The sequence below is a fragment of the Salmo salar genome, chromosome ssa16, assembly GCF_905237065.1.
Source record: "Salmo salar chromosome ssa16, Ssal_v3.1, whole genome shotgun sequence".
NCBI classification, from domain to species: Eukaryota; Metazoa; Chordata; class Actinopteri; order Salmoniformes; family Salmonidae; genus Salmo; species Salmo salar.
Window position 1 is genome coordinate 51628649 of NC_059457.1, and position 27207 is coordinate 51655855.

Consider the following 27207-nt stretch of genomic DNA (forward strand, 5'->3'; position numbering starts at 1 on the left):
GTTATCTTTTCGTCAAAGGCTTATATAGTGGAGCGGGGGAAGGATGTGTTTCATCGTTTATAACCCCTGTCTCTTCACAGGGGTGGGCCACTGATCAAGCAGGGCACTTTCCTTATGAAAACCCAATTCTCTCATTTGGAAGCTAAAATTACATTTAATCTCCTAACAAACAATTTCAATATCAAACATTTCAATTGCATAACAATTCCATGTTACTCTGATAACTAGAAAGTGTATACTTTCTAAGGTACCGTTTATGTCGTCCTGTCATCAGTCATAATGTCTCAGATGACAAGCGAACTGACATACATACTCATTACGTTATCAAGCATATTTCCAACTGGTTTTATTACCAAAATATGGTTCCTTTCCCCATTTGTTTGATGTTCCCAGACTCTCTATATTTAACAGGACAGCAGTCCTTCAGTAGGGTCAGTAAGAGAGGGGAAGGGAGAAAGGTATTTATGGGGGGGTCATAAACCTTACCCACAGGCCAACGTCATGACATACCAAACAGATCTCAGACCAGGCTACTGTTACATACCAAACAGCTGGAGAGACCGGGATCAGCCACAGAGAGAGGGGTCACCTGTTATATAATGGTCATGTGATCACAGCTTTGATGTGAGTTTCTCTCTCATATTTCAAATGTCATGTCTATAAACAGTGTTCTAATGATGTGCAAATAGTTAAATTACAAAAGGGAATGTAAATACATTTGGGTTGTATTTACACTGGTGTTTGTCGTTTAATGGTTGCCCTTTTCTTGTGGCAACAGGTCACACATATTGCTGCTATGGTAGCACACTGTGGTATTTCACCCAATAGATATGGGAGTTTATCAAAATTGGATTTGTGGAATTCTTTGTGAATCTGTGTAATCTGAGGGAAATATGTATCTTTAATATGGTCATACATTTGGCAGGAGGTTAGGAAGTGCAGCTCAGTTTCCACCTCATTGTGTGGGCAGTGTGCACATAGCGTGTCTTCTCTTGAGAGCCAGGTCTGCCTACGGCGGCCTTTCTCAATAGCAAGGCTATGCTCACTGAGTCTGTACATATTCAAAACTTTCCTTAAGTTTGGGTCAGTCACAGTGGTCAGGTATTCTGCCACTGTGTACTCTCGGTCTAGTTTACTTAGTTTTTTTGTTAATTACTTGACACCTTGGAAATAATTATCTTTTTGTTTTCTCATGATTTGGTTGGGTCTAATTGTGTTGCTGTCCTGGGGCTCTGTGGGGTCTGTTTGTTTGTGAACAGAGCCCCAGGACCAGCTTGCTTAGGGGACTCTTCTCCAGGTTCATCTCTCCGTAGGTGAGGGCTTTGTTAAGTAAGGTTAGGGAATCGCTTCCTTTTAGATGTTTGTCAAATTTAACAGGTATTTTCTGGATTTTGATAATTAGCGGATATCGACCTAATTCTGCTCTGCGTTCTCAATTTGGTGTTTGTCCCATTTAGTTAATTCTTGGTTGGTGAGTCGGGCCTCAGACCTCACAACCATAAAGGGCAGTGGGTTAAATAACTGATTCAAGTGTTTTCTCTCTCTGTCTGTCTCTATGTATTTCTCCCCTTCATCCTCTCATCTATTCTCCCTCTGTTTTTCCTCCTCCTTACCCTTCTATTCCATCACTTCCCCTCACTCTCCCCCTCTCCGCTCTCTCTCTCTCCCTCTACCATCACCTCTCTTCCCTCCCCTCTCTGGCCCTGTAGTTTAGTAAGCTGGAGCCTGTGCTGAGCAGTGGGCTGCAGAGTGTCGGGGAGGGTTACAAGGCCGAGCGCTGGCTGCTGCACAGCCTACAGGTCCACCTGCTCTCAGCCCAGCTCCGACCCCTGCTCAAACACCAGGGACACACGAGCAAGTACTACAACGGTAGGAGTGGGAGCGAAACCAGATTTGGCATTTGAACCCTAAAAAAAATCTGCCTTGTGGGGGAGTGAGTGGGGGAGTGAGTGAGGGTGAGCCAAACCAATAACATTTGCAAATCGAAATTTGATGAAAGAATGATGTAATCAATCTTCTGGGTGTTGGATGTTGATTGACTGAGTGTATTATTGATTTTTTACCCTGCCCCTATCTAATCTTGACTTTGTCCCTTTTCTCTCCTCTCTCTGCCTGCCTGCCTCTCTCTCTCTCCCCCCCTGCCTCTCTCTCTCTCTCCCCCCCTGCCTCTCTCTCTCTCTCCCCCTGCCTCTCTCTCTCTCTCTCCCCTGCCTCTCTCTCTCTCTCCCCCCTGCCTCTCTCTCTCTCTCCCCCCCTGCCTCTCTCTCTCTCTCCCCCCTGCCTCTCTCTCTCTCTCCCCCTGCCTCTCTCTCTCTCTCCCCACTCACTCACTCACTCACTCACTCACTCACTCACTCACTCACTCACTCACTCACTCACTCACTCACTCACTCACTCACTCACTCACTCTCAGTGGAGGCCTTTCTGCTGAGTGAGCCCTATGTGACGGCCATGTTCCAGTGTCTGGAGGCCGTGGAGCAGAACAACCCCCGTCTGCTGGCCCTTGTCAACACAGTTAAGGTGACACACACACACGCGCGCGCAGAGAGAGTTGAGCAGACACACCAATCATTCTCTCTCTGTGTGTATGTTGGTGTCTCAGGCTCCTATCCCTGATATGCTCTTCAGTGTCTGATCTCTCTACCTCATTCCTTATGTCTTTTCCATTACCTCTCAGCTTTGACAATCAGAAATGGTTTCCTTTTTTCTCTCTCCATGTTTTTACTTAAACTTTTTATTATTTATATATACTGCTCAAAAAAATAAAGGGAACACTTAAACAACACATCCTAGATCTGAATGAAAGAAATAATCTTATTAAATCGTTTTTTCTTTACATAGTTGAATGTGCTGACAACAAATCACACAAAAATAATCAATGGAAATCCAATTTATCAACCCATGGAGGTCTGGATTTGGAGTCACACTCAAAATTAAAGTGGAAAACCACACTACAGGCTGATCCAACTTTGATGTAATGTCCTTAAAACAAGTCAAAATGAGGCTCAGTAGTGTGTGTGGCCTCCACGTGCCTGTATGACCTCCCTACAACGCCTGGGCAGGCTCCTGATGAGGTGGCGGATGGTCTCCTGAGGGATCTCCTTCCAGACCTGGACTAAAGCATCCGCCAACTCCTGGACAGTCTGTGGTGCAACGTGGCGTTGGTGGATGGAGCGAGACATGATGTCCCAGATGTGCTCAATTGGATTCAGGCCTGGGGAACGGGCGGGCCAGTCCATAGCATCAATGCCTTCCTCTTGCAGGAACTGCTGACACACTCCAGCCACATGAGGTCTAGCATTGTCTTGCATTAGGAGGAACCCAGGGCCAACCGCACCAGCATATGGTCTCACAAGGGGTCTGAGGATCTCATCTCGGTACCTAATGGCATTCAGGCTACCTCTGGCGAGCACATGGAGGGCTGTGCGGCCCCCCAAAGAAATGCCACCCCACACCATGACTGACCCACCGCCAAACCGGTTATGCTGGAGGATGTTGCAGGCCGCAGAACGTTCTCCACAGCGTCTCCAGACTCTGTCACGTCTGTCACGTGCTCAGTGTGAACCTGCTTTCATCTGTGAAGAGCACAGGGTGCCAGTGGCAAATTTGCCAATCTTGGTGTTCTCTGGCAAACGTCCTACACGGTGTTGGGCTGTAAGCACAACCCCTACCTGTGGACGTCGGGCCCTCATACCACCCTCATGGAGTCTGTTTCTGACCGTTTTAGCAGACACATGCACATTTGTGGCCTGCTGGAGGTCATTTTGCAGGGCTCTGGCAGTGCTCCTCCTGCTCCTCCTTGCACAAAGGCGGAGGTAGTTGTCCTGCTGCTGGGTTGTTGCCCTCCTACAGCCTCCTCCACGTCTGGCCTGTCTCCTGGTAGCGCCTCCATGCTCTGGACACTACGCTGACAGACACAGCCAACCTTCTTGCCACAGCTCGCATTGATGTGCCATCCTGGATGAGCTGCACTACCTGAGCCACTTGTGTGGGTTGTAGACTCCGTCTCATGCTACCACTAGAGTGAAAGCACCGCCAGCATTCAAAAGTGACCAAAACATCAGCCAGGAAGCATAGGAACTGAGAAGTGGTCTGTGGTCCCCACCTGCAGAACCACTCCTTTATTGGGGGTGTCTTGCTAATTGCCTATAATTTCCACCTGTTGTCTATTCCATTTGCACAACAGCATGTGAAATTTATTGTCAATCAGTGTTGCTTCCTAAGTGGACAGTTTGATTTCACAGAAGTGTGATTGACTTGGAGTTACTTTGTGTTGTTTAAGTGTTCCCTTTATTTTTTTGAGCAGTGTATATATACTTCATTTTCTGTGCCTGTATTCACATCTTACCCTCTTATCTTACAGTACATCTCTCTCTCCTCTAATCCACCCCCTCTCTCTTCCTCTCTCAGCTGTCCACTCTAATGTGCTCTCCGTACATGGAGGGCCTGTTGAAGAGTCAGAGTCTGGGTGTTCTGCCAGGGGCCGGAGGCGGCTGGAGGTCCGGGGAAGGTCAGGGTCCCCCCAGAGGGGAGCTCAACCACAGGCTCACCACCTCCCAGTGCTCCCTCCCCCACCGTGATGGAGGACTCACGCCCAACAGTAATAACCCAGGGGCCATCTCAGAGAGCAACTCAGGTGAGGGTAACACAGGGGCCATCTTAGAGCAACTCAGGTGAGGGTAACACAGGGGCCATCTTAGAGATCAACTCAGGGGAGGGAGTGAGGATAACACAGGGGCCATCTCAGAGATCAACTCAGGGGTGGGAGTGAGGATAACACAGGGGCCATCTCAGAGATCAACTCAGGGGAGGGAGTGAGGATAACACAGGGGCCATCTTAGAGCAACTCAGGGGAGGGAGTGAGGATAACACAGGGGCCATCTTAGAGCAACTCAGGTGAGGGAGTGAGGATAACACAGGGGCCATCTCAGAGAGCAACTCAGGTGAGGGAGTGAGGATAACACAGGGGCCATCTTAGAGCAACTCAGGGGAGGGAGTGAGGATAACACAGGGGCCATCTTAGAGCAACTCAGGTGAGGGAGTGAGGATAACACAGGGGCCATCTCAGAGCAACTTGGGAGGGAGTGAGGATAACACAGGGGCCATCTCAGAGATCAACTCAGGTGAGGGAGTGAGGATAACACAGGGGCCATCTCAGAGATCAACTCAGGGGTGGGAGTGAGGATAACACAGGGGCCATCTTAGAGCAACTCAGGTGAGGGAGTGAGGATAACACAGGGGCCATCTTAGAGCAACTTGGGAGGGAGTGAGGATAACACGGGCCATCTTAGAGCAACTTGGGAGGGAGTGAGGATAACACAGGGGCCATCTTAGAGCAACTCAGGGGAGGGAGTGAGGATAACACAGGGGCCATCTCAGAGCAACTTGGGAGGGAGTGAGGATAACACAGGGGCCATCTCAGAGCAACTTGGGAGGGAGTGAGGATAACACAGGGGCCATCTCAGAGAGCAACTCAGGTGAGAAAGGGATGGGAAGGAGTGAAGGGACATAGAGAGAGGGATAATGAGGGGGGAAGAAAGAGGGTGGGTACTGAAGGGGAAGAAAGAGGGTGGGTAGTGAAGGGGAAGAAAGAGGGTGGGTAGTGAGGGGAATAGTGAGAGGGGGGGAGAGGGATGGTGAGAGGGGGGAGAGGGATGGTGAGAGGGGGGGAGAGGGATGGTGAGAGGGGAAGAGGGATGGTGAGAGATGGTGAGAGGGGGAAGAGGGATGGTGAGAGGGGGAAGAGGGATGGTGAGAGGGGGAAGAGGGATGGTGAGGGATGGTGAGAGGGGGAAGAGGGATGGTGAGAGAATGGTGAGAGGGGGAGAGAGGGATGGTGAGAGAATGGTGAGAGGGGGAAGAGGGATGGTGAGAGGGGGAAGAGGGATGGTGAGAGAGATGGTGAGAGGGGGAGAGAGGGATGGTGAGAGGGGGAGAGAGGGATGGTGAGAGGGGGAGAGAGGGATGGTGAGAGGGGGAGAGAGGGATGGTGAGAGGGGGAGAGAGGGATGGTGAGAGGGGGAGAGAGGGATGGTGAGAGGGGGAGAGAGGGATGGTGAGAGGGGGAGAGAGGGATGGTGAGAGGGGAGAGAGGGATGGTGAGAAGGGGAGAGAGGGAGGGGGAGAGAGGGAGAGAGGGATGGTGAGAGGGGGAGAGAGGGATGGTGAGAGGGGGAGAGAGGGATGGTGAGAGGGGGAGAGAGGGATGGTGAGAGGGGGAGAGAGGGATGGTGAGAGGGGGAGAGAGGGGGAGAGAGGGATGGTGAGAGGGGGAGAGAGGGATGGTGAGAGAGGGATGGTGAGAGAGGGATGGTGAGAGAGGGATGGTGAGAGAGGGATGGTGAGAGAGGGATGGTGAGAGAGGGATGGTGAGAGTGGGAGAGAGGGATGGTGAGAGGGGGAAGAGAGGGATGGTGAGAGGGGGGAAGAGGGATGGTGAGAGGGGGAAGAGGGATGGTGAGAGGGGGAAGAGGGATGGTGAGAGTGGGAGAGAGGGAAGGTGAGAGATGGTGAGAGGGGGAAGAGGGATGGTGAGAGGGGGTGAGAGGGGGAAGAGGGATGGTGAGAGGGGGAAGAGGGATGGTGAGAGGGGGGAGAGAGGGGATAGGGAAGTGAGGGAGAGGGGAGAGAGAAGGAGAGGGATAGTGAGGGGGACAGTGGGGGAGAGGGGAGAGCAAAGGATGGGGAGAGGGATAGTGAGGGGGACAGTGGGGGAGAGGGGAGAGCGAAGGATGGGGAGAGGGATAGTGAGGGGGACAGTGGGGGAGAGGGGAGAGCGAAGGATGGGGAGAGGGATAGTGAGGAGGACAGTGGGGGGGAGAGAGAAGGGTGGAGGAGAGGGGGACAGTGGAGGAGAGGGGGAGATGATAAGTGGAGGAACAGTTTAGAGGTTAGACGAGACATGCGCTCTGTGGCGGTAGGTAGCGTGGTGTTTAAGACCGCTGGGCCAGTAACTGAAAGTCCGAGCCGACTAGGTGAAAAATCTGTCGACGTGCCTCTGAGCAAGGCACTTAACTCTAATTGCTCCTGTAAATCGCTGTGGATAAGAGTGTAAAATGTCAATGTTATTGCTTCATCATTCCAACAGGTCAGTGTCCACAATAGGTCACTTTGGACCACAATAAGTCACTATGGACCACAATAAGTCACTATGGACCACAATAAGTCACTATGGACCACAATAGCTCATTGAAGCCTGAATTGTCTTTATTGTACCCTGAACCTTTTTATTTATTTTTATTTCACCTTTATTTAACCAGGTAGACCAATTGAGAACAAGTTCACATTTACAACTGCGACCTGGCCAAGATAAAGCAAAGCAGTGCGACAAAAACAACAACACAGAGTTACACATGGAATAAACAAGCATACAGTCAATAATACAATAGAAAAAATCTATATACACTGCTCAAAAAAATAAAGGGAACACTTAAACAACACAATTTAACTCCAAGTCAATCACACTTCTGTGAAATCAAACTGTCCACTTAGGAAGCAACACTGATTGACAATAAATTTCACATTCTGTTGTGCAAATGGAATAGACAACAGGTGGAAATTATAGGCAATTAGCAAGACACCCCCAATAAAGGAGTGGTTCTGCAGGTGGGGACCACAGACCACTTCTCAGTTCCTATGCTTCCTGGCTGATGTTTTGGTCACTTTTGAATGCTGGCGGTGCTTTCACTCTAGTGGTAGCATGAGATGGAGTCTACAACCCACACAAGTGGCTCAGGTAGTGCAGCTCATCCAGGATGGCACATCAATGCGAGCTGTGGCAAGGTTTGCTGTGTCTGTCAGCGTAGTGTCCAGAGCATGGAGGCGCTACCAGGAGACAGGCCAGTACATCAAGAGACGTGGAGGAGGCCGTAGGAGGGCAACAACCCAGCAGCAGGACCGCTATCTCCGCCTTTGTGCAAGGAGGAGCAGGAGGAGCACTGCCAGAGCCCTGCAAAATGACCTCCAGCAGGCCACAAATGTGCATGTGTCTGCACAAACGGTCAGAAACAGACTCCATGAGGGTGGTATGAGGGCCTGACGTCCACAGGTGGGGGTTGTGCTTACAGCCCAACACCGTGCAGGACGTTTGGCATTTGCCAGAGAACACCAAGATTGGCAAATTCGCCACAGGCGCCCTGTGCTCTTCACAGATGAAAGCAGGTTCACACTGAGCACGTGACAGACGTGACAGAGTCTGGGACATCATGTCTCGCTCCATCCACCAACGCCACGTTGCACCACAGACTGTCCAGGAGTTGGCGGATGCTTTAGTCCAGGTCTGGGAGGAGATCCCTCAGGAGACCATCCGCCACCTCATCAGGAGCATGCCCAGGCGTTGTAGGGAGGTCATACAGGCACGTGGAGGCCACACACACTACTGAGCCTCATTTTGACTTGTTTTAAGGACATTACATCAAAGTTGGATCAGCCTGTAGTGTGGTTTTCCACTTTCATTTTGAGTGTGACTCCAAATCCAGACCTCCATGGGTTGATAAATTGGATTTCCATTAATTATTTTTGTGTGATTTTGTTGTCAGCACATTCAACTATGTAAAGAAAAAAGTATTTAATAAGATTATTTCTTTCATTTATATCTAGGATGTGTTGTTTAAGTGTTCCCTTTATTTTTTTGAGCAGTATACATTGTGTGCAAATGAGGTAAGGCAATAAATAGGCCGTAGTGGTGAAGTAAACCTACAAAGTCATGACCTGGGAATGGATACATGGTTCATTAGTGACATGAAGGATTCATTAAAACGTCTTGTTTTTCTCCTCGATAGAGCGAAACCGTTCAGAATGTTGCAGATAAACATTGAATGTATTGAAAAGACTGTGATTGCTACTCCACGTTAGAGAATCAGGCTATGATCTCTTGAATAGGTCTTGTTTTTTTCTCTTTCGTCAGAGACGTAGCCACTACTATAAGTATCTACAGTGCCTTCGGAAATGATTCAGACCCTCTTGACTTTTTCCACATTTTGTTACGTTACAGCTTTATTCTAAAATTCATGAAATAAAACAATTTCCTCAGCAATCTACACACAATACCCCATAGCACATTCATTAAAAAAATATAGAAAATACCTTATTTACCGAAGTATTCAGACCCTTTGCTATGACACTCTAAATTGAGCTCATGTGCATCCTGTTTCCATTGATCATCCTTGAGATGTTTCTACAACATGATTGGAGTCCATCTGTGGTAAATTCAATTGATTGGACATGATTTGGAAAGGCACAAACCTGTCTATATAAGGTTCCACAGTTGACAGTGCATGTCAGAGCAAAACCAAGCTATGAGGTCGAAGGAATTGTCCATAGAGCTCCAAGACAGGATTGTGTCGAAGCACAGATCTGGGGAAGGGTGTCAAAACATTTCTGCAGCATTGAAGGTCCCCAAGAACACAGTGACCTCCATAAATAGATGTTTTGAACCACCAAAACTCTTCCTAGAGCTGGTCGCCCAGCTAAACTTAGCAATCAGGGGAGAAGGGCCTTGGTCAGGGAGGTGACCAAGTTGCCGACGGTCGCTCTGACAGAGTTCTAGAGTTCCTCTGTGGAGATGGGAGAACCTTCCAGAAGGGCAACCATCTCTGCAGCACTCCACAAATTAGGTCTTAAATCCTCCGGCAATGTCTTCAGCCGCTCCTCATGGCGACCAATCACAGTTCCATGGTGGGTGAGAGCCGACTGTAAGTGGTGGAGCTCGGAGTGTCCCCCGGACGACGGACAAATCTCTGCTGGGTCCATTCAGGCTGAGGTCTACTGTGACAATAATGCAAGTACCAACTCTTAATGGTAGAGTGGTCAGACAGAAGCCACTCCTTAGTAAAAAGGCACATGACAACCCGCTTGGAGTTTGCCAAAAGGCACCTAAAGGACTCTCAGACCATGAGAAACAAGTTTCTCTGGTCTGATGAAACCAAGATTGAACTCTTTGGCCTGAACGCCAAGTGTCACGTCTGGAGGGAACCTGGTATGTAGTGGCACCATCCCTATGGTGATCATGGTGGTGGCAGCATCATAATGTGGGGATGTTTTTCAGCGGCTGGGACTGGGAGACTAGTCAGGATGGAGGGAAAGATGAACGGAGCAAAGTACAGAGAGATCATTGATGAAAACCAGAGCTCCAGAGTGCTCAGGATCTCAGACTGGGGGCGAAGGTTCACCTTCCAACAGGACAACAACCCTAAGCACACAGCAAGCCAACGCAGGAGTGGCTTCAAGACAAGTCTCTGAATGTCCTAGAGTGGCCCAGCCAGAGCCCGGACTTGAACCCGATCGAGCATCTCTGGAGAAACCTGAAAATAGCTGTGCAGCGACGCTCCCCATCCAACCTGACAGAGCTTGAGAGGATCTGCGGAGAACAATGGGAGAAACTCCCCAAATACAGGTGTGCCAAGCTTGTAGTGTCATACCCAAGAATACTCCAGGATGTAATAGGTAGCAAAGGTGCTTCAACAAAGTACTGAGATAAGGGCCTGAATACTTATGTGATATTTCAGTTTTTATATTTTCATAAATGAGCAAAAAAATAAATACAGTTTTTGCTTTGTCATTTATAGTGTATTGTGTGTACCGTAAATTCCGGACTATAAGCTGCAACTTTTTTCCCAGCTTTGAACCTCGCGGCTTAAACAATGACGTGGCTAATATATGGATTTTTCCCGCTTTCAATTTTTTTTTTCTCCAAAAAACACATTCTGTGATGTGCTCAGTTTTTTGGCGGCATGAAGCTTCCATTAGACCAATGAAATTGCCGAACGGGTTACGGTCAAACAACTTTTTTGTTTACTGTTTAGATTAAATCGAGCGCTCTCAAACTTTCCATCATTCTGATTACGGTAGTCATTTTGTCACCCTCATCATGGCAAAGACACGGAGAAATGCATATGATGCAGCTTTCAAGTTGAAGGCGATTGATCTGGCTGTTGGAAAAGGAAATAGAGCTGCTGCACGGGAGCTTGGTCTTAATGAGTCGACGATAAGGCGTTGCAAACAGCAGCGTGAGGAATTGACTCAGTGCAAAAAGACAACTAAAGCTTACTACTATTTTTTTATTTTTGTTACAAGCCGTGTTTCGTTAAAGCCTATTTATTTTTGTTACAAGCCGTGTTTCGTTAAAGCCTGTGTAAAGTTCATTTGTTTCAATGTACCGGTAGGCACCTGCGGCTTATAGACATATGCGGCTTATTTATGTTCAAAACAATCCTTTTTTTTTAAATTCAGTGGGTGCGGCTTATATTCAGGTGCGCTTAATAGTCCGGAAATTACGGTAGGTTGAAGGGGGGAAAAAACAATTTCATCAATTTTAGAAATAAGGCTTTAACCTAACAAACTGGAAAAAGTCAAGGGGTCTGAATACTTTCCGAAGGCACTGAGTTATATTGAGTTATATAGAGTTATATGTCTAAGTCTGATTTTGCCCATACTGTTCTTGTTTCCCTTCTAGACTCCACTCCATCCGCTAGGGCCTCGGGAGCCCCTTGGGGGTGCATGGGGGGGTCCGAGGGAGATGGTGAAAGGGGCATGAGCCCCCCTCCCGGTCCCTCAGTGGTGGTCCCCTCCATCGCCCTAACAGAGCCCGCCTCCCCATGCCCTGCCCACTCCGACGCCCTAGACTCTGGCGAGGGCGACTACGACGACGGCCCCGAGTATCTGGCTATCGGTAACCTGGGGCAACGTGGCAATCGGCGCGACTCCCAAAACTCCACCCCCGGTGGCGAGCCTGGCGGCGGCGAATCGGATGGTGAGGCTCAGGTCCAGTCCCCTGCAAGGAGCTCCTTGACTTCAGTCCCACCTCCCACACCTCGAAGGTCATCCTTCTCAGAGGGTCAGAGGGAGCCGGGTCGGGGGGGCAGCAGAGGACACGTCCGCTCAATGTCCGACACAGGGATCAACAGCAAACATAGACATGGTGAGCATGTGTGTGTGTGTGTGTGCAGCAGGTGAGAGGTGTGAATTGAAATGTCAAAAAAAGTAATTCTGGTGTGTTTGCTTTTCAGCAGCTGAATGTGTGTGAGACCAGTGTTTATATAAGAGTATGTCTATGCTGCAGAGAGAGGGTCTGCATGCCTAGGTGGTGTGGATCACATTCTGCACATTTCTTCTCTCTCTGATGCTCAGTTACCAGTGCCACTGCTTCTAAAAACTACTTTACTTTACTCTCTTCTTCTATTTTCACACTGCTAACCGCTCTCCTGTCCTCTCAATTCAAATCAACGGGCTTTATTGGCATTGGAACATATGTTTACATTGCGAAAGTAAATCGAATAGACAATAAAGAAATTGGAAATTAACAAGGGGAACCCTCGCAAAAGTTTTGAAAGAATATAATAGACATTTCAAATGGTATATTATTGGCTTTGTTCAGTGTTGTTACAATGTGCAAGTAGTTGAAGTATGAAAGAGAAAATAAATAAAGATATAGGTTGTGTTCCGCTGGTTGCCCTTTTCTCATGGCAACGGGCCACAAATCTTGCTGCTGTGGTGGCACACTGCGGTATTTCACCTAACAGATATGGGAGTTTATCAATGTTTGATTTGTTTTCAAAGTCTTTGGGTCTGTGTGATCTGTGGGAGATATGTGTCTTTATGCTCATACATATGGCAGGAGGTTAGGAAGTGCAGCTCAGTTTCCACCTCATTTTGTGGGCAGTGTGCACATAGGCAGACCTGGTTCTCAAGAGAAGACCAGCTATGGCGGTCTCTCAATAGCAAGGCTCTGTACACAAAGATTTTCTTAATTTTGGGTCAGTCACAGTGGTCAGGTATTCTGCCACTGTGTACTCTCTGTTTAGGGCCAAATGGCATTCTAGTTTGCTCTGTTAATTCTTTCCAATGTGTCAAGTAATTATCTTTTTGCTTTCTCATGATTTGGTTGGATCTAAATGTGTTTCTGTCCTGGGGCTCTGTGGGGTCTGTTTGTGTTTGTGAACAGAGGCCCAGAACCAGCTGGTTGAGGAGACACTTCTCTAGGTTCATCTGTCTGTAGGTGAGGGCTTTGTGGTGGAATGTGTGGGCATCACTTCCTTTTCAGTAGTTGTAGAATTGAGCAGCTTTTTTCTAGATGTTGATAACTAGTGGATACAGTCTTAATTCTGCTCTGCATGGATTGTTTTGGGTTTTGCATTGCACACAATAGATTTTTGCAGAATTCTGCATGCAGAGTCTCAATTTGGTATTTGTCCCATTTTGTGAGTTCTTGGTTGGTGAGTGGAGACTAGACCTCACAACCATAGAGGGCAATGGGTTCGATAACTGATTTGAAGTATTTCTTTGCCAGATCCTAATTGGTATGTTGAGTTTTATGTTCCTTTTGATGGCATAGAAGGCCCTTGACTTGTCTCTCAGATCGTTCACAGCCTTGTGGAAGTTATTTTTTGGTGCTGATGTTTAGGCAGAGGTAGGTGTAGTTCTTTGTGCGCTAGGGCAACGGTGTCTAGATCAAATTCTATTTGTTGTCTTGGCTACTGTACCTTTTTTGAAACACCATTATTTTTGTCTTACTGAGATTTACTGTCAGGGCCCAGGTCTGACAGAATCTGTGCTGCTGTAGGCCCTCCTTGTTTGGGGACAGAATCACCAGGTAGACTGCAAACAGTAGACATTTGATTTCGGAGTCTAGCAGTGTGAGGCCGGGTGATGCAGACTGTTCTAATGCCCTCGCCAATTCATATATATATATATATTATTTGAAGATGGTGGGGCTCAAGCTGCATCCCTGCCTCACTCCACGGCCCTGTGGAAAGAAATCTGTGTGTTTATTGCACATTTTAACTGTACACTTGTTCTTTGTGTACATTGATTTTTTATGTTTTTCCACCAACACCACTTTCCATTAATTTGTATAGCAGACCCTTTAGTCAAAAGCTTTTTTGAAATCAACAAAGCATGAGAAGACTTTGCTTTTGTTTTATTAGTTTGTCAATAAGGGTGTGTAGGGTGTATGCGATAGGAAGCCAATTTGACATTTGCGCCGGACATTGTTTTCGCTGAGGGAATTTAGAGTCTGCTGTTGATGATACTGCAGAGTATTTGTTTCTTGATTGCTGCTGGTGCATATTACACGGTAATTATTAGGGTCAAATTTGAGTCTACCTTTGTGGATTGGGGTGATCAGGCCTTGGTTCCAAATATTAGGGAAGATGCCAGAGCTGAGGGTAATGTTGAAGAGTTTAAGTATATCCAATTTGAATTTGTGGACTGGATTTTATCATTTAGTTTAGTATACGTTTTGGGGGTTTGTATTTGGTCCTTTAGCTCATCCAATGTAATTGGAGAATCCTGTGGGTTCTGGTAGTCTTTAATAGCTGATCATTTAGTAAATGATCAGGTATATGTTTTTACTGTTTGTTATATGGCTGAAAAGATTGGAGAAGTGGTTTATCCATACGCCTCCATTTTGGATAAATAACTCTTCGTGTTTGTTTAGTGTGTTCTAAATTACCCAGAAGTGATTTGATTCTATGGATTCTTCAGTCACAATGAGATGTTTTCTGTCATGCTGTTCCTTATTTTTTCTTAGTGTATTTCTGTATTGTTTTACCATAGTGAAGGCGTAAACTAAAGTTTTATGGTTCTGTGTTTTTTGGGGTTGGATAGTTTTCTCAATTTCTTTCTTAGGTTATTTACATTCTTCATCAAACCATTTCTCTTTGTTTTTTGTTGTCTTACGTTTTGTACCGGAATTTAAATTTGATAAGTTAACTGCAACCTTCACTATTGCAGGAAAACGTTTTGTCCAGGAAGTTGTGTAGGAGGGATTGGACACTACCTTCCTTCCATCTATAACATGTCTTAATAGTATTCAGTTTGCTCGTCTTTGATGCCTTACGGTTGATTATTGCTCCATTCAAGCAGATTGTGATCTGATAGGGCCGTCAGGGGGCTGACTGTGAATGCTCTAAGAGACTTTGGGTTGAGGTCGGTGATCATTTTATTACTGGAGATTTTATTTTATCTACAGTACTACTGCCAAGAGATGAGCATCTCTCTTCTGTCTCTCCTTCTCGTTTGCTCTCTTTCTCTCTCTCTCTCTCTCTCTCTCTCTCTCTCTGCTTTGTGGTAATATTTTCTCTCTCTCTCTCTTCCTTGTTGTCTGTCTGCGTGAAGGAGGGGGCCACAGGAAAATCAGCGTTATAATAGAGGACCCTGTAGCAGGTTGGCAGTGCAGTTCTTCTGCGCTCCATCACTTCCTCTTCCTGTCTCCCTTTCCCTGCCCTCCGCATGCTATTTTTCCTTCTTCCCCTCTCATCTGGCCTTGCCTCTGGTTCTTCATTTGTGCAGTTGTTTTGGTCAAACTAAGATCAAGACGCTAGGCCAAAACAGCTTGCCACATTCATTCATTGTGTTGGTTGGTGTTTAAATGCACCTTACTTTTATTACATTGTGATGTTTTGATGTTTTTTTGTTGTTGTTGGTCATTCATTGAATGCATCATAATTTTACTATCAATTGTTTACGACTGTTTCCTTTTCTCTGTTATTGCTTTCTGTGGCCAGTATAACTTGACATTTATTAGTTAAGAATTTGTCCAGAATCACTGTCAACTGTATTGTACAAAAATGTATCATCACAATATTTGCCCAGGATTTGCAGTGAGTACACCACATGCACGGAAATGTCAACGTTTAAGACTTGATATTTGATAGATTATTACCCTGTGATGTCATTTACCTAGCTGATAACAAAACATTGACGTTTTGATTTGATACATTTACTTTTGTTATATCCTTTGTGGGTGTCTAACTGAGCATTTCACAAAATGGAAGGTAAAGTTGAAATCCCTATTTACTGACACAATCGATCAGTTACCAGTCTGTTAGCTAAATTTAACACACATGTTGAATAAGGAACCAGTCTGGCAAACAGGCTATTTGTTGGCACTTGATGATAAGACACTAATATCAGTTATGTGGTCAATCTAACATCAGCTGTGTGTTCTGTGTCTCAGAATCATTGGTTGCAGAGGACTGTCGTTTGGAGGACTACAGCCCTTTCTCCCTTGGCAGCAGTGATGCCAGTACACCCAGTTCCCTCTATATGGAGTCTAGTGAGTAGACTGGTTCAAACATTAAAACTACGTATCTGTCTAGTGAGTAGACTGGTTCAAACATTAAAACGACATATCTGTCTAGTGAGTAGACTGGTTCAAACATAACTACCTGCAGTTGAAGTCGGAAGTTTATATACACTTAGGTTGGAGTCATTAAAACTCTTTTTTTCAACGACTCCACAAATTTCTTGTTAACAAACTATAGTTTTGGCAAGTCGGTTAGGACATCCACTTTGTGCATGACGCAAGTAATTTTTCCAACAATTGTTTACAGACAGATTATTTCACTTACAATTCACTGTATCACAATTCCAGTGGGTCAGAAGTTTACATACACTAAGTTGACTGTGCCTTCAAACAGCTTGGAAGATTCCAGAAAATGATGTCATGGCTTTAGAAGCTTCTGATAGGCTAATTGACATCATTTGAGTCAATTGGAGCTATACCTGTGGATGTATTTCAAGGCCTACCTTCAAACTCGGTGCCTCTTTGCTTGACATCATGGGAAAATCTAGAGATCAGCCAAGACCTCAGAAAAAAATTGTTGACCTCCACAAGTCTGGTTCATCCTTGGGAGCAATTTCCAAACACCTGAAGGTACCAGGTTCATTTGTACAAACAATAGTATGCAAGTATAAACGCCATGGGACCACACAACCGTCATACCGCTCAGGAAGGAGACGTGTTCTGTCTCCTAGAGATGAACGTACTTTGGTGCGAAAAGTGCAAATCAATCCCAGAACAACAGCAAAGGACCTTGTGAAGATGCTGGAGGAAACGGGTACAAAAGTATCTATAGCCACAGTAAAACGAGTCCTATATTGACATAACCTGAAAGGCCGCTCAGCAAGGAAGAAGCCACTGCTCCAAAACCACCATAAAAATGCCAGACTACGGTTTGCAACTGCACATGGGGACAAAGATCAAACTTTTTGGAGAAATGTCCTCTGGTCTGATGAAACAAAAATAGAACTGTTTGGCCAATGACCATCGTTATGTTTGGAGGAAAAGGGGGGAGGCTTGCAAGCTGAAAAACACCATCCCAACCGTGAAGCACAGGGGTGGCAGCCTCATGTTGTGGGGTGCTTTGCTGCAGGAGGGACTGGTGCACTTCACAAAATAGATGGCATCTTGAGGAAGGAAAATTATGTGGATATATTGAAGCAACATCTCAAGACATCAGTCAGGAAGTTAAAACTTGACCCCAAGCATACTTACAAAGCTGTGGCAAAATGGCATAAGGACAACAAAGTCAAGGTATTGGAGTGGCCATCACAAAGCCCAGACCCCAATCCTATAGATCATTTGTGGGCAGAACTGAAAAAGCGTGTGCGAGCAAAGATCCTACAAACCTGACTCAGTTACACCTGCTCTGTCAGGAGGAATGGGCCAAAATTCACCCAACTTATTGTCGGAAGCTTGTGGAAGGCTACCCAAGCTTGTGGAAGGCTACCCATTGCCTTTAAACAATTGAAAGGCAATGCTACCCAATACTAATTGAGTGTATGTAAACTTCTGACCCACTGGGAATGTGATGAAAGAAATAAAAAATAAATCATTCTCTCTACTATTATTCTGACATTTCACATTCTTAAAATAAAGTGGTGACCCTAACTGACCTAAGACAGGGAATTTTACTAGGATTAAATGTCAGGAATTGTGAGAAACTGAGTTTTTAAATGTATTTGGCTAAGGTCTATGTACACTTCCTGCTTCAACTGTAGCTGTCTAGTGAGTAGACTGGTTCAAACATTAAAACTACCTATCTGTCTAGTGAGGAGACGGGTAGTAATGTTTTAAACCAGTCTACTCACTAGACAGCTAGGTAGTTTTAAAACATAACTATCTGTCTAGTGAGTAGACTGGTTCAAACATTAAAACTACCTATCTGTCTAGTGAGTAGACTGGTTCAAACATTAAAACTACCTATCTGTCTAGTGAGTAGACAGGTAGTTTTAATGTTTGAACCAGTCTGTCTAGTGAGTAGACTGGTTCAAACATTTTCCTACATCACCTTATCCAAAGTATATGTTCCTGTTACCTACAGTGCCTTCAGAAAGTATTCACACCCCTTGACTTTTTCCAGTTTGTTGTGTTACAGCATGGATTCAATTGAGATTTTGTGTCACTGGCCTACACACAATAGCACATAATGTCAAAGTGGAATTATGTTTTTAGATATTTTTACTAATTCATTTACAATTTAAAGCTGAAATGTCTTGAGTCAATTAGTATTCAATCCTTTGTTATGGCAAGCCTAAATAAATTCAGGAGTAAAAAATGTCTAACAAGCCACATAATCAGTTGGATGGACTCACTCTGGGTGAAATAATAGTGTGTAACATGATTTTTGAATGACTGTCTCATCTCTGTACCCAACACATACAATTATCTGTAAGGTCCCTCAGTCGAGCGGTGAATTTAAAACACAGATTCAACCACAAAGACCAGGGAGGTTTTCCAATCCTCGCAAAGAAGGCAACTAATTGTTTAAAAAAAAAAATGCAAACATTGAATATCGCTTTGGGCATGGTGAGGTTGTTTAATTACACTTTGAATGGTGTATCAATATACCCAGTCACTACAAAGATGAAGGCATCCTTCCCTGAACGGTTCCTGAACGGTTTCCTTCCTCTCCGGTAACTGCAACTCAGTTGCCGGAGAGGAAGGAAACCATTCAGGGATTTCACCATGAGGCCAATGTTGACTTTAAAACAACATTGTAGGTACTCCACAATAGTAACCTAAGTAACAGAGTGAAAAGAAGGAAGCTTGTACAGAATAAAAATATTCAAAAACATGCAACCTGTTTGCAATAAGTCACTCAAGTAAAACTGCAAAAAATGTGGCAAAGAAATTACCTTTTATGTCGCGAAGACAAAGCGTTATGTTTGGGGCAAACACAACACATCACTGAGTACCACTCTTCATATTTTCAAACGTGGTGGCTGCATCATGTTATGGGTATGCTTGTGTAACAGTTTTGCTTCCGTCCCTCTCCTGGGCTTGAAACAGGGACCCCTGAACACATCGACAACAGTCACCCTCGAAGCATCTTTACCCTTGCAGAGCAAGGGATACTACTTAAAGTTCTCAGAGCGAGTGACGTCACCGATTGAAACGCTACTAGTGCGTCCCACTAACTAGCTAGCTATTTCATACCAGTTACACTTGTCAAAAACTAGGGAGTTATTTTTTTGTTGAATGAAAATAAACGGAATAGAGCTAAGCACAGCGAAAATCCTAGAGGAAAACCTGGTTGTCTGCTGTCCAACCAACACTGGGAGACAAATTTATCCTTTCAGCAGGACAATAAGCTAAAACAGAAAGGTTAAATATACACTGGAGTTGATTACCAAGATGACATTGAACGATCCTGAGTGGCCGAGTTTCAGTTGACTTAAATCAGCATGAAAATCTGTGGCACGACTTGCAAATGGCTGTCTAGCAAGTATCAACAACCAACTTGATCGAGCTTGAAGAAATAAAAGAATGTGCAAATATTGTGTAATCCAGGTGTGGATATTTCTTACAGACTTACCCAGAAAGACTCATAGCTGTAATTGCTGCCAAAGGTGCTTCAACAAAGTATTGACTCAGGTGTGAATACTTATGTAAATGGAAGATTTCTGTATTTTATTTTCAATATATTTGCAAACGTTCAAAAAAATCTGTTTTCACTTTGTCATTATGGGGTATTATGTGTATCTGGGTGATTCAGGCTGTAACACAACAACATGTGGAACAAGGCAAGGAGGAGTCATACACCAGCACCTTCAAGTTTAAAGTGTGTGTGTGTGTGTGTGTGTGTCGCTGCGTGTGGTCTACGCAGACGGCTCCCAGTACAGCAGTGTTCCAGACTGTATGTTCCGGAAGCCGTTGGAGGGACAGAGCCTCATCAGCTACCTGTCAGAGCAGGACTTCGGCAGCTGTGCTGACCTGGAGAAGGTGAGCCTTGGAGGGTTCATAAACCCGCTTCTGACCCTTGACCTCTGAGTGATTAGAATCTAACGTTGAAACATTCCAATTCTCTTGAAGTCTTCATTCGTACACTCCTCCCCACACATTTAATTGCTCACCCTAGAACACTCCTTTTAAAGGAAATGTATTAGTCCACACTTAAGAGAGAGGATTACAGGATAGGGACACTGTTATAACCTGCCTCCGCTGCTAACTTGTCTGATAGGATAAGCAACATGGTCGAATAAGGCACTGGTTGGCAAGGAGGATAGGTTTCTTTGATGAAATCAATGATCGAATACCTTTTTATTTCATGTTTAACGGATGCCCCTTTACACTTGTCAACAGCAAAACAATATGACTGATATAGAGCGATTATAGCAAAATATAATGTCCTTATTGTCTCTTAAGTTGTTCATTTTGTATATCAACAACATTGGGGGTCTTATTGAAACAGCGGATGTTCATTTTTATGCAGATGATACTGTTCTTTATTCAAGTGGTAGTAGTTTATCTTTAGCCTTTGAAAATGCCCAAAGAGCATTTAACATCATACAACAGAATCTGTATGATTTTAAAACTGGTTCTAAATTCGGGTAAAACAAAATGCATGGTATTTTCAAATGCCAGGCATGTTACAAATCATGACATTGCTACATTGGCTGGACATAATATAGAGCAAGTTAAAGTGTACAAATATTTGGGTGTATGGGTTGATGATAAGCTGAGCTTCACTGTGCATGTAGAGAACTTGATAAGGAAGCTCAAGCTGAAAATAGGATTTTATTACCGGCATAAGGCTTGTTTTTCTCTGGAGGCCAGGAAGGAGCTGGTTTGATGTACATTACTGTCAGTTTTAGATTTTAGTGATGTTATATATATGCAGGCCTCAGCCACTACCCTGAGATCACTTGATTCAGTGTATCACGCAGCCCTCAGGTTCATTACAAATCAGAAACGTCTAACACATCATTGTGATCTCTACAGCGCTGTTGGCTGGTCGTCATTGACCTTGCGTAGCCTTAAACACTGGTATACACTGATTTATAAGGCCATATTGGGTAAAATGCCATTTTATCTCTGTTCTTTTTTTATTCAGGTCGGTAAATAAATATCAATGACGGTCCCATTCTCATTTGCTTCTAACAGTACCAAAGATTAGAACAGGTCATGGTAGAAATAGTTTTAGTTACTCAGCTCTGTGGTCCTGGAATTCTCTCCTGAACATTTTAAAATGTGATGATCTAGTTTCGTTGGTGGAGTTTAAACACTTGATCGACGTATATATCATAGAGTGTAATTGTCTTTAGGACAGCTGTTTTTTAGTCAAGACTTTCGTGTTTTTTAACGTAATATGTAATTGTTGTACTGCATGTATGTTTAATGTTGTGTTAGTGTATAAGTTTTGTCTAAAATGTTCCCCCTGCTAGTATTGGACCAGGTCTCTCTTGGAAAAGAGTTCTTATCTCAATGAGAAAAATCTGTATAAATAAAGGTTAAATAATAAAAAAAATTCACCTCCCCAACTGTGTTAAATCAGTCATAACTTCAAGTCTGGGCAGACTAAAGCATCCATATTGTGTTACAACAAGGCCTCACTCTCCTCCGGCCATCTGCATCTCATTCCAGGAGAACGCCCACTTCAGCATCTCGGAGTCTCTGATCGCCGCCATCGAGCTGATGAAGTGCAACCTGCGGCGGCGGGTGGTGGTGGAGGAGGAGGAGGAGGGTGACGACAGTGACTCAGAGATCCAGCAGCTCAAACAGAAGATCCGGCTGCGTAGACACCAGATCCAGCGGACCCGCCTACCGCCCTCACAGCGCTGTAAGAGCTTATACATGGGCCAGACGTACACCTGCACGGATACGCACGCGCACGCGCTAGAGCTGGGACGATAAACTGAAAATTACCCACACCGTCTTTCTCTTACTGAAGTATTTTGCTGTAACTTTCTGTGATTTTTGCTACATAACGTTCCTGTAGCTTGTTCTCGAACCATTAATCTGGTCAACAGTTAACAGCCTATGCATTATGTTGATTCCTGCTATGAAAGTATCTGCATGTCCCTGTTTTGCTGTCTGCTGCTGTTTGATCGAGCCTCTCACTCCCTCTCCCCACTGTGCTCTAGGACGGCAATTCACAAACTGGGGTATATGGGTATGCCGTCAGGGGTACGCGCAAATGTGATTCACATTTTCAAACAGTCCATTTAGATTTTCAAACGGGGCTATACATTTGGGTGATGTTTTTTTTTCTTGTCTGAGTAGCCTCGTTTCACTGCCAAAAATAAAATGAAACCATCTAGTGTTCAGAAAAATAACAACACAATGTCAAATACAGGTAGCCTAGTCAAATAATTAACATCCAATCACATTAACCGGTACTCTCTCGCAGGAAACCTTCACTCTTGCGCAGACATTTAGAAACGAAACATGCCAATTTGAAAAATAAGCCACTGGAGTTTTTTGAGTGAGAATTAAGACGACCTTTGAGTAGTAAGACATGTATAAAAGCACAGATTGCACTAATAAGAAGGGGCTAGAAGCTTCTTATAGGGTGAGCTACCGAGTGGCTAGGACAGGCAAGCCCCATACTACTGTGGAGGACTTAATTCTTCCTGCTGCCGCTGATATGGCTGGGGGAATGCCTTCATCAAACAACACTGTTTTACGACGCATCAGGAGATGTTTTGAAACAATTACAGCTTCGCATACAAGCCAGTGAATTCTATGCGATACAGCTGGATGAGTCAACAGACGTGGCGGGCCTGGCACAGCTCCTAGTATATGTCCGTTATGTTTATGGGGGTCAATTAAGGAAGACATCCTCTTTTTGTATTTTATTTAACCTTTTATTTAACTTCTAAGTCAGTTAAGAACAAATTCTTATTTACAATGATGGCCTACACCGGCCAATCCCGTACGACGCTGGGCCAATTGTATTTATTTATAAACTAAAAATCAGATCTCTTAAACGTTTTGTTCATTTTTGTTATATTATCTATACAGTAGGCCATAATTGATTTTGGCCCATTAGGCCTGGCATATTACCAAGTTCAAAGAGCTTTTCATTTTGATTGGGTTATTTTGCCTAAAAACCTATAGGCCTACTTGTAGAAAAATGTAATTTGTATTTCTAAGTCACAGCCTACAGTACAATCAGAAACTATTCAGACCTCTTGACTTTTTCCACATTTTGTTACGTTACAGCCTTATTCAAAATGGATGAAATACCATTTTGTCCTCATCAATCTACACACACAATACCCCATAATTACAAAACAAAAAAACTGGTTGTTAGACATTTTTTGCAAATGTATAAAAAATAAATAACATACCTTATTTGCTTAAGTATTGAGATCCTTTGATATGAGACTTGGGTGCATCCTGTTTCCATTGATCATCGTTGATGTTTCTACAACTTGATTGGAGTCCACCTGTGGTAAATTCAATTGATTGGACATGATTTGGAAAGGCACACACCAGTCTATAAGGTCCCACAGTTGACAGGTCATGTCAGAGCAAACACCAAGCCATGAAGTCGAAGGAATTGTCCATAGATCTCTGAGACAGGATTGTGTCGAAGCCCAGATCTGGGGAAGGGTACCAAAACATTTCTGCAGCATTGAAGGTCCCCCAAAACACAGTGGCCTCCATCATTCTTAAATGGATGAAGTTTGGAACCACCTAGAGACTTCCTAGACCTGGCCACCCGGCCAAACTGCGTCATCAGGGGAGAAGTGCCTTGGTCAGGGAGGTGACAAAAACCAGATGGTCACTCTGACAGAGCTCCAGAGTTCCTCTGTGGTGATGGTTGTCCATCTGGAAGGTTCTCCCATCTCTGCAACACTCCACCAATCAGGCCTTTATGGTTGAGTGTCCAGACGGAAGCTACTCCTCAGCAAAAGGCACATGACAACCCGCTTGGAGTTTGCCAAAAGGAACCTAAAGGACTCCCAGACCATGAGAAACATGATTCTCTCGTCTGATGAAACCAAGATTGTGCTTTTTGGCCTGAATGCCAAGCGTCATGTCTGGAGGAAACCGGGCACCATACCTACGGTGATCATGGTGGTGGCAGCATCATGATGTGGGGATGTTTTACAGGGACTGGGAGACTAGTCAGGATTGTGGGAAATATGAACGGAGAGATCCTTGAAGAAAACCTGCTCCATAGTGCTCAAGACCTCAGACTGGGGTGACGGTTCACCTTCCAACAGGACAATGACCCTAAGCACACAGCTAAGAGAATGCAAGAGTGGCTTCGGGACAAGTCTCTGAATGTCCTTGAGTGGCCCAGCCACAGCCCAGACTTGAACCTGATCAAGTATCTCTGGAGAGACTTGAAAATAGCTGTGCAGCGACGCTCCCCATCCAACCTGACAGAGTTTGAGAGGCTCTGCAGATAAGAATATGAGAAACTCTCTAAATACAGTAGTACCAAGCTTGTAGCGTCATACCCAAGAAGACTCGAGGCTGTAATCGCTGCCAAATGCGCATCAACAAAGTACTGAGTAAAGGATCTGAATACTTATGCAAATTATTTTTTTAAATATAAATGTGCAAAACAAAATCTAACCTGTTTTTGCTTTGTCATAATGCGGTATTGTATGTAAATTGATGAGGGAAAAAAACTATTGATTCCATTTTCGAATAAGGCTGTAACGTAACAAAATGTGGAAAAAGTCAAGGGGTCTGAAAACTTTCCAAATGCGCTGTACACGCAAAATGTATAGACTGTAATGATTTAATACAGTGAAATGTTTAAATGCTGAGCACTTTATGTCCCTAACAGCCTATTGTGTGGCACTAGCAAATGCTTCACAATGTATTTCTTTCTAGGCTATAGCCTTGAAATAATTTAAGTAATATAGCTGAAATTCATTTTCGTTCCTTCTTAGGCTTATTCAAATACTTTTCATTCAAATCCATATCGTTTGTTTTTGATACTTAAAAATGAAATGGTAGGTTCAGGTCGTCACAAAAATAGTATTTTAGTATTTGGAGCAGCAGTTTATTTTATTTTTTTCGGAGCGGTTTTTAGCGGAGCGGTTGGAGCTGTGTGCACCGGGATTTCCAACCACTCAACTTCGCTCACATATTCTGGCACCCATACAACTCCTCCATTGGGGGCTTAGTCCCATGTCATCATTTTGCTGGTATTAATTTTAACCCTCTCTCTCCCTCCCCCCCCCCTTTCAGTGTTCCATTCAACAGACAGTGGATGCTCCCGCAGGAGCTCCCAGGATTCCTTTCACCTGTCCAACTCGGGCTCGGCCGAGGAGGTGGAGGAGTGCGAGCTGAAAGGTAGAGCGAGGGAGGGGAGACATTAAATGCATGCTTCATGCGAAGTGGTTGTCATTTGTGTTACTGTCCCACATCATTCACAACCTCTTCGTCGGGTGTCCCACATCATTCACAACCTCGTCGTCGGGTGTCCCACATCATTCACAACCTCGTCGTCGGGTGTCCCACATCATTCACAACCTCATCGGGTGTCCCACATCATTCACAACCTCATCAGGTGTCCCACATCATTCACAACCTCATCAGGTGTCCCACATCATTCACAACCTCATCGTCGGGTGTCCCACATCATTCACAACCTCGTCGTCGGGTGTCCCACATCATTCACAACCTCGTCGTCGGGTGTCCCACATCATTCACAACCTCGTCGCCGGGTGTCCCACATCATTCACAACCTCGTCGTCGGGTGTCCCACATCATTCACAACCTCGTCGTCGGGTGTCCCACATCATTCACAACCTCGTCGTCGGGTGTCCCACATCATTCACAACCTCGTCGTCGGGTGTCCCACATCATTCACAACCTCGTCGTCGGGTGTCCCATTTTTACTGGCAGTTGTTAACATTGCTCTCTGGACTGTTAGGGCAAGATAGATTGGTGTGTGTGTTTTGTAAAAGTTATACATCTTTTATTATCTATGATAAGAGCATATAAAAGCATTGAAGGCAGGTTCATGTAAGGTTAATTGGCACAAACTGGTAGTCATAACTGTGGCTTCCCGAAAAGGGGTGGGTTATTTGAAAAAGGGGTGGGTTATTTGAAAAAGGGGTGGGTTATTTGAAAAAGGGGTGGGTTATTTGAAAAAGGGGTGGGTGTTTGAAAAGGGGTGGGTTATTTTAAAAAAAGAGTAGAGGATGTGTTGAGTTTTCTGTGGATCCAGCTGCTAAGATACCGTACCAGTCTTAACTATTGGGTTTGTGGGCTAACATATGGATACACTTTTTACCTAACATTGCTGTGCTGACTATCAGCATGGTTGGGTTGGCTTTATTGTGTGTTCCCATGTCCTTTATCTGTGTGGGGTGTATAGAAAGTACTACCTTGTGGGTAGTGTATAGGATATAGTATATATGTGGGGGGGGGGTGTAGTAGTTTATAGGATATATGTGGTGGTGTGTAGTAGTGATGTGTGCTAGTGTATACACTATCATTCAAAAGTTTGGGTCACTTCGAAATGTCCTTGTTTTTGAAAGAAAAGCTTTTTTTTTGTCCATTAAAATAGCATCGAATTGATCAGAAATACAGTGTAGACATTGTTAATGTTGTAAATGACTACTGTAGCTGGAAACGGCTAGTGTATATATGTGGTGGTGTGGGGCTGGTAGTGTATATTTGTGGTGATGTGGGGCTGGTAGGGTATATATGTGGTGGTGTGGGGCTGGTAAGGTATATGTGGGGGTGTGGGGCTGGTAGGGTATATATGTGGTGGTGTGTAGTAGTGTATATGTGGTGGTGTGGGGCTGGTAGGGTATATATGTGGTGGTGTGTAGTAGTGTATATGTGGTGGTGTGTAGTAGTATATATTATATACAGTGGGAGGAAAAGTATTTGATCCCCTGCTGATTTTGTACGTTTGCCCACTGACAAAGAAATGATCTGTCTATAATTTTAATGGTAGGTTTATTTGAACAGTGAGAGACAGAATAACAACAAAGAAATCCAGAAAAACACATGTCAAAAATGTTATAAAATGATTTGCATTTTAATGAGGGAAATAAGTATTTGACCCCTCTGCAAAACATGACTTAGTACTTGGTGGCAAAACCCTTGTTGGCAATCACAGAGGTCAGACGTTTCTTGTAGTTGGCCACCAGGTTCGCACACATCTCAGGAGGGATTTTGTCCCACTCCTCTTTGCAGATCTTCTCCAAGTCATTAAGGTT

At 44.7% G+C, this 27207-nt stretch overlaps 1 protein-coding gene across 3 annotated transcripts in view; it reads left to right on the forward strand.

Moving 5' to 3' along the window:
- rubcn (rubicon autophagy regulator) overlaps window positions 1-27207 on the forward strand; it is a 67097-nt gene that overhangs the window by 21592 nt on the left and 18298 nt on the right. Inside the window, exons 4-12 of one of the 3 annotated variants that reach the window (XM_045697401.1) lie at window positions 1710-1869; window positions 2414-2520; window positions 4411-4636; window positions 11453-11917; window positions 15115-15162; window positions 15956-16054; window positions 19890-20005; window positions 21647-21842; window positions 25220-25324. In XM_045697401.1, coding sequence (XP_045553357.1) covers window positions 1710-1869; window positions 2414-2520; window positions 4411-4636; window positions 11453-11917; window positions 15115-15162; window positions 15956-16054; window positions 19890-20005; window positions 21647-21842; window positions 25220-25324 — 1522 coding nt within the window. The remainder of the gene's footprint in view (window positions 1-1709; window positions 1870-2413; window positions 2521-4410; window positions 4637-11452; window positions 11918-15114; window positions 15163-15955; window positions 16055-19889; window positions 20006-21646; window positions 21843-25219; window positions 25325-27207) is intronic. The other 2 variants (XM_045697402.1, XM_045697403.1) reach the window with 2 other exon arrangements.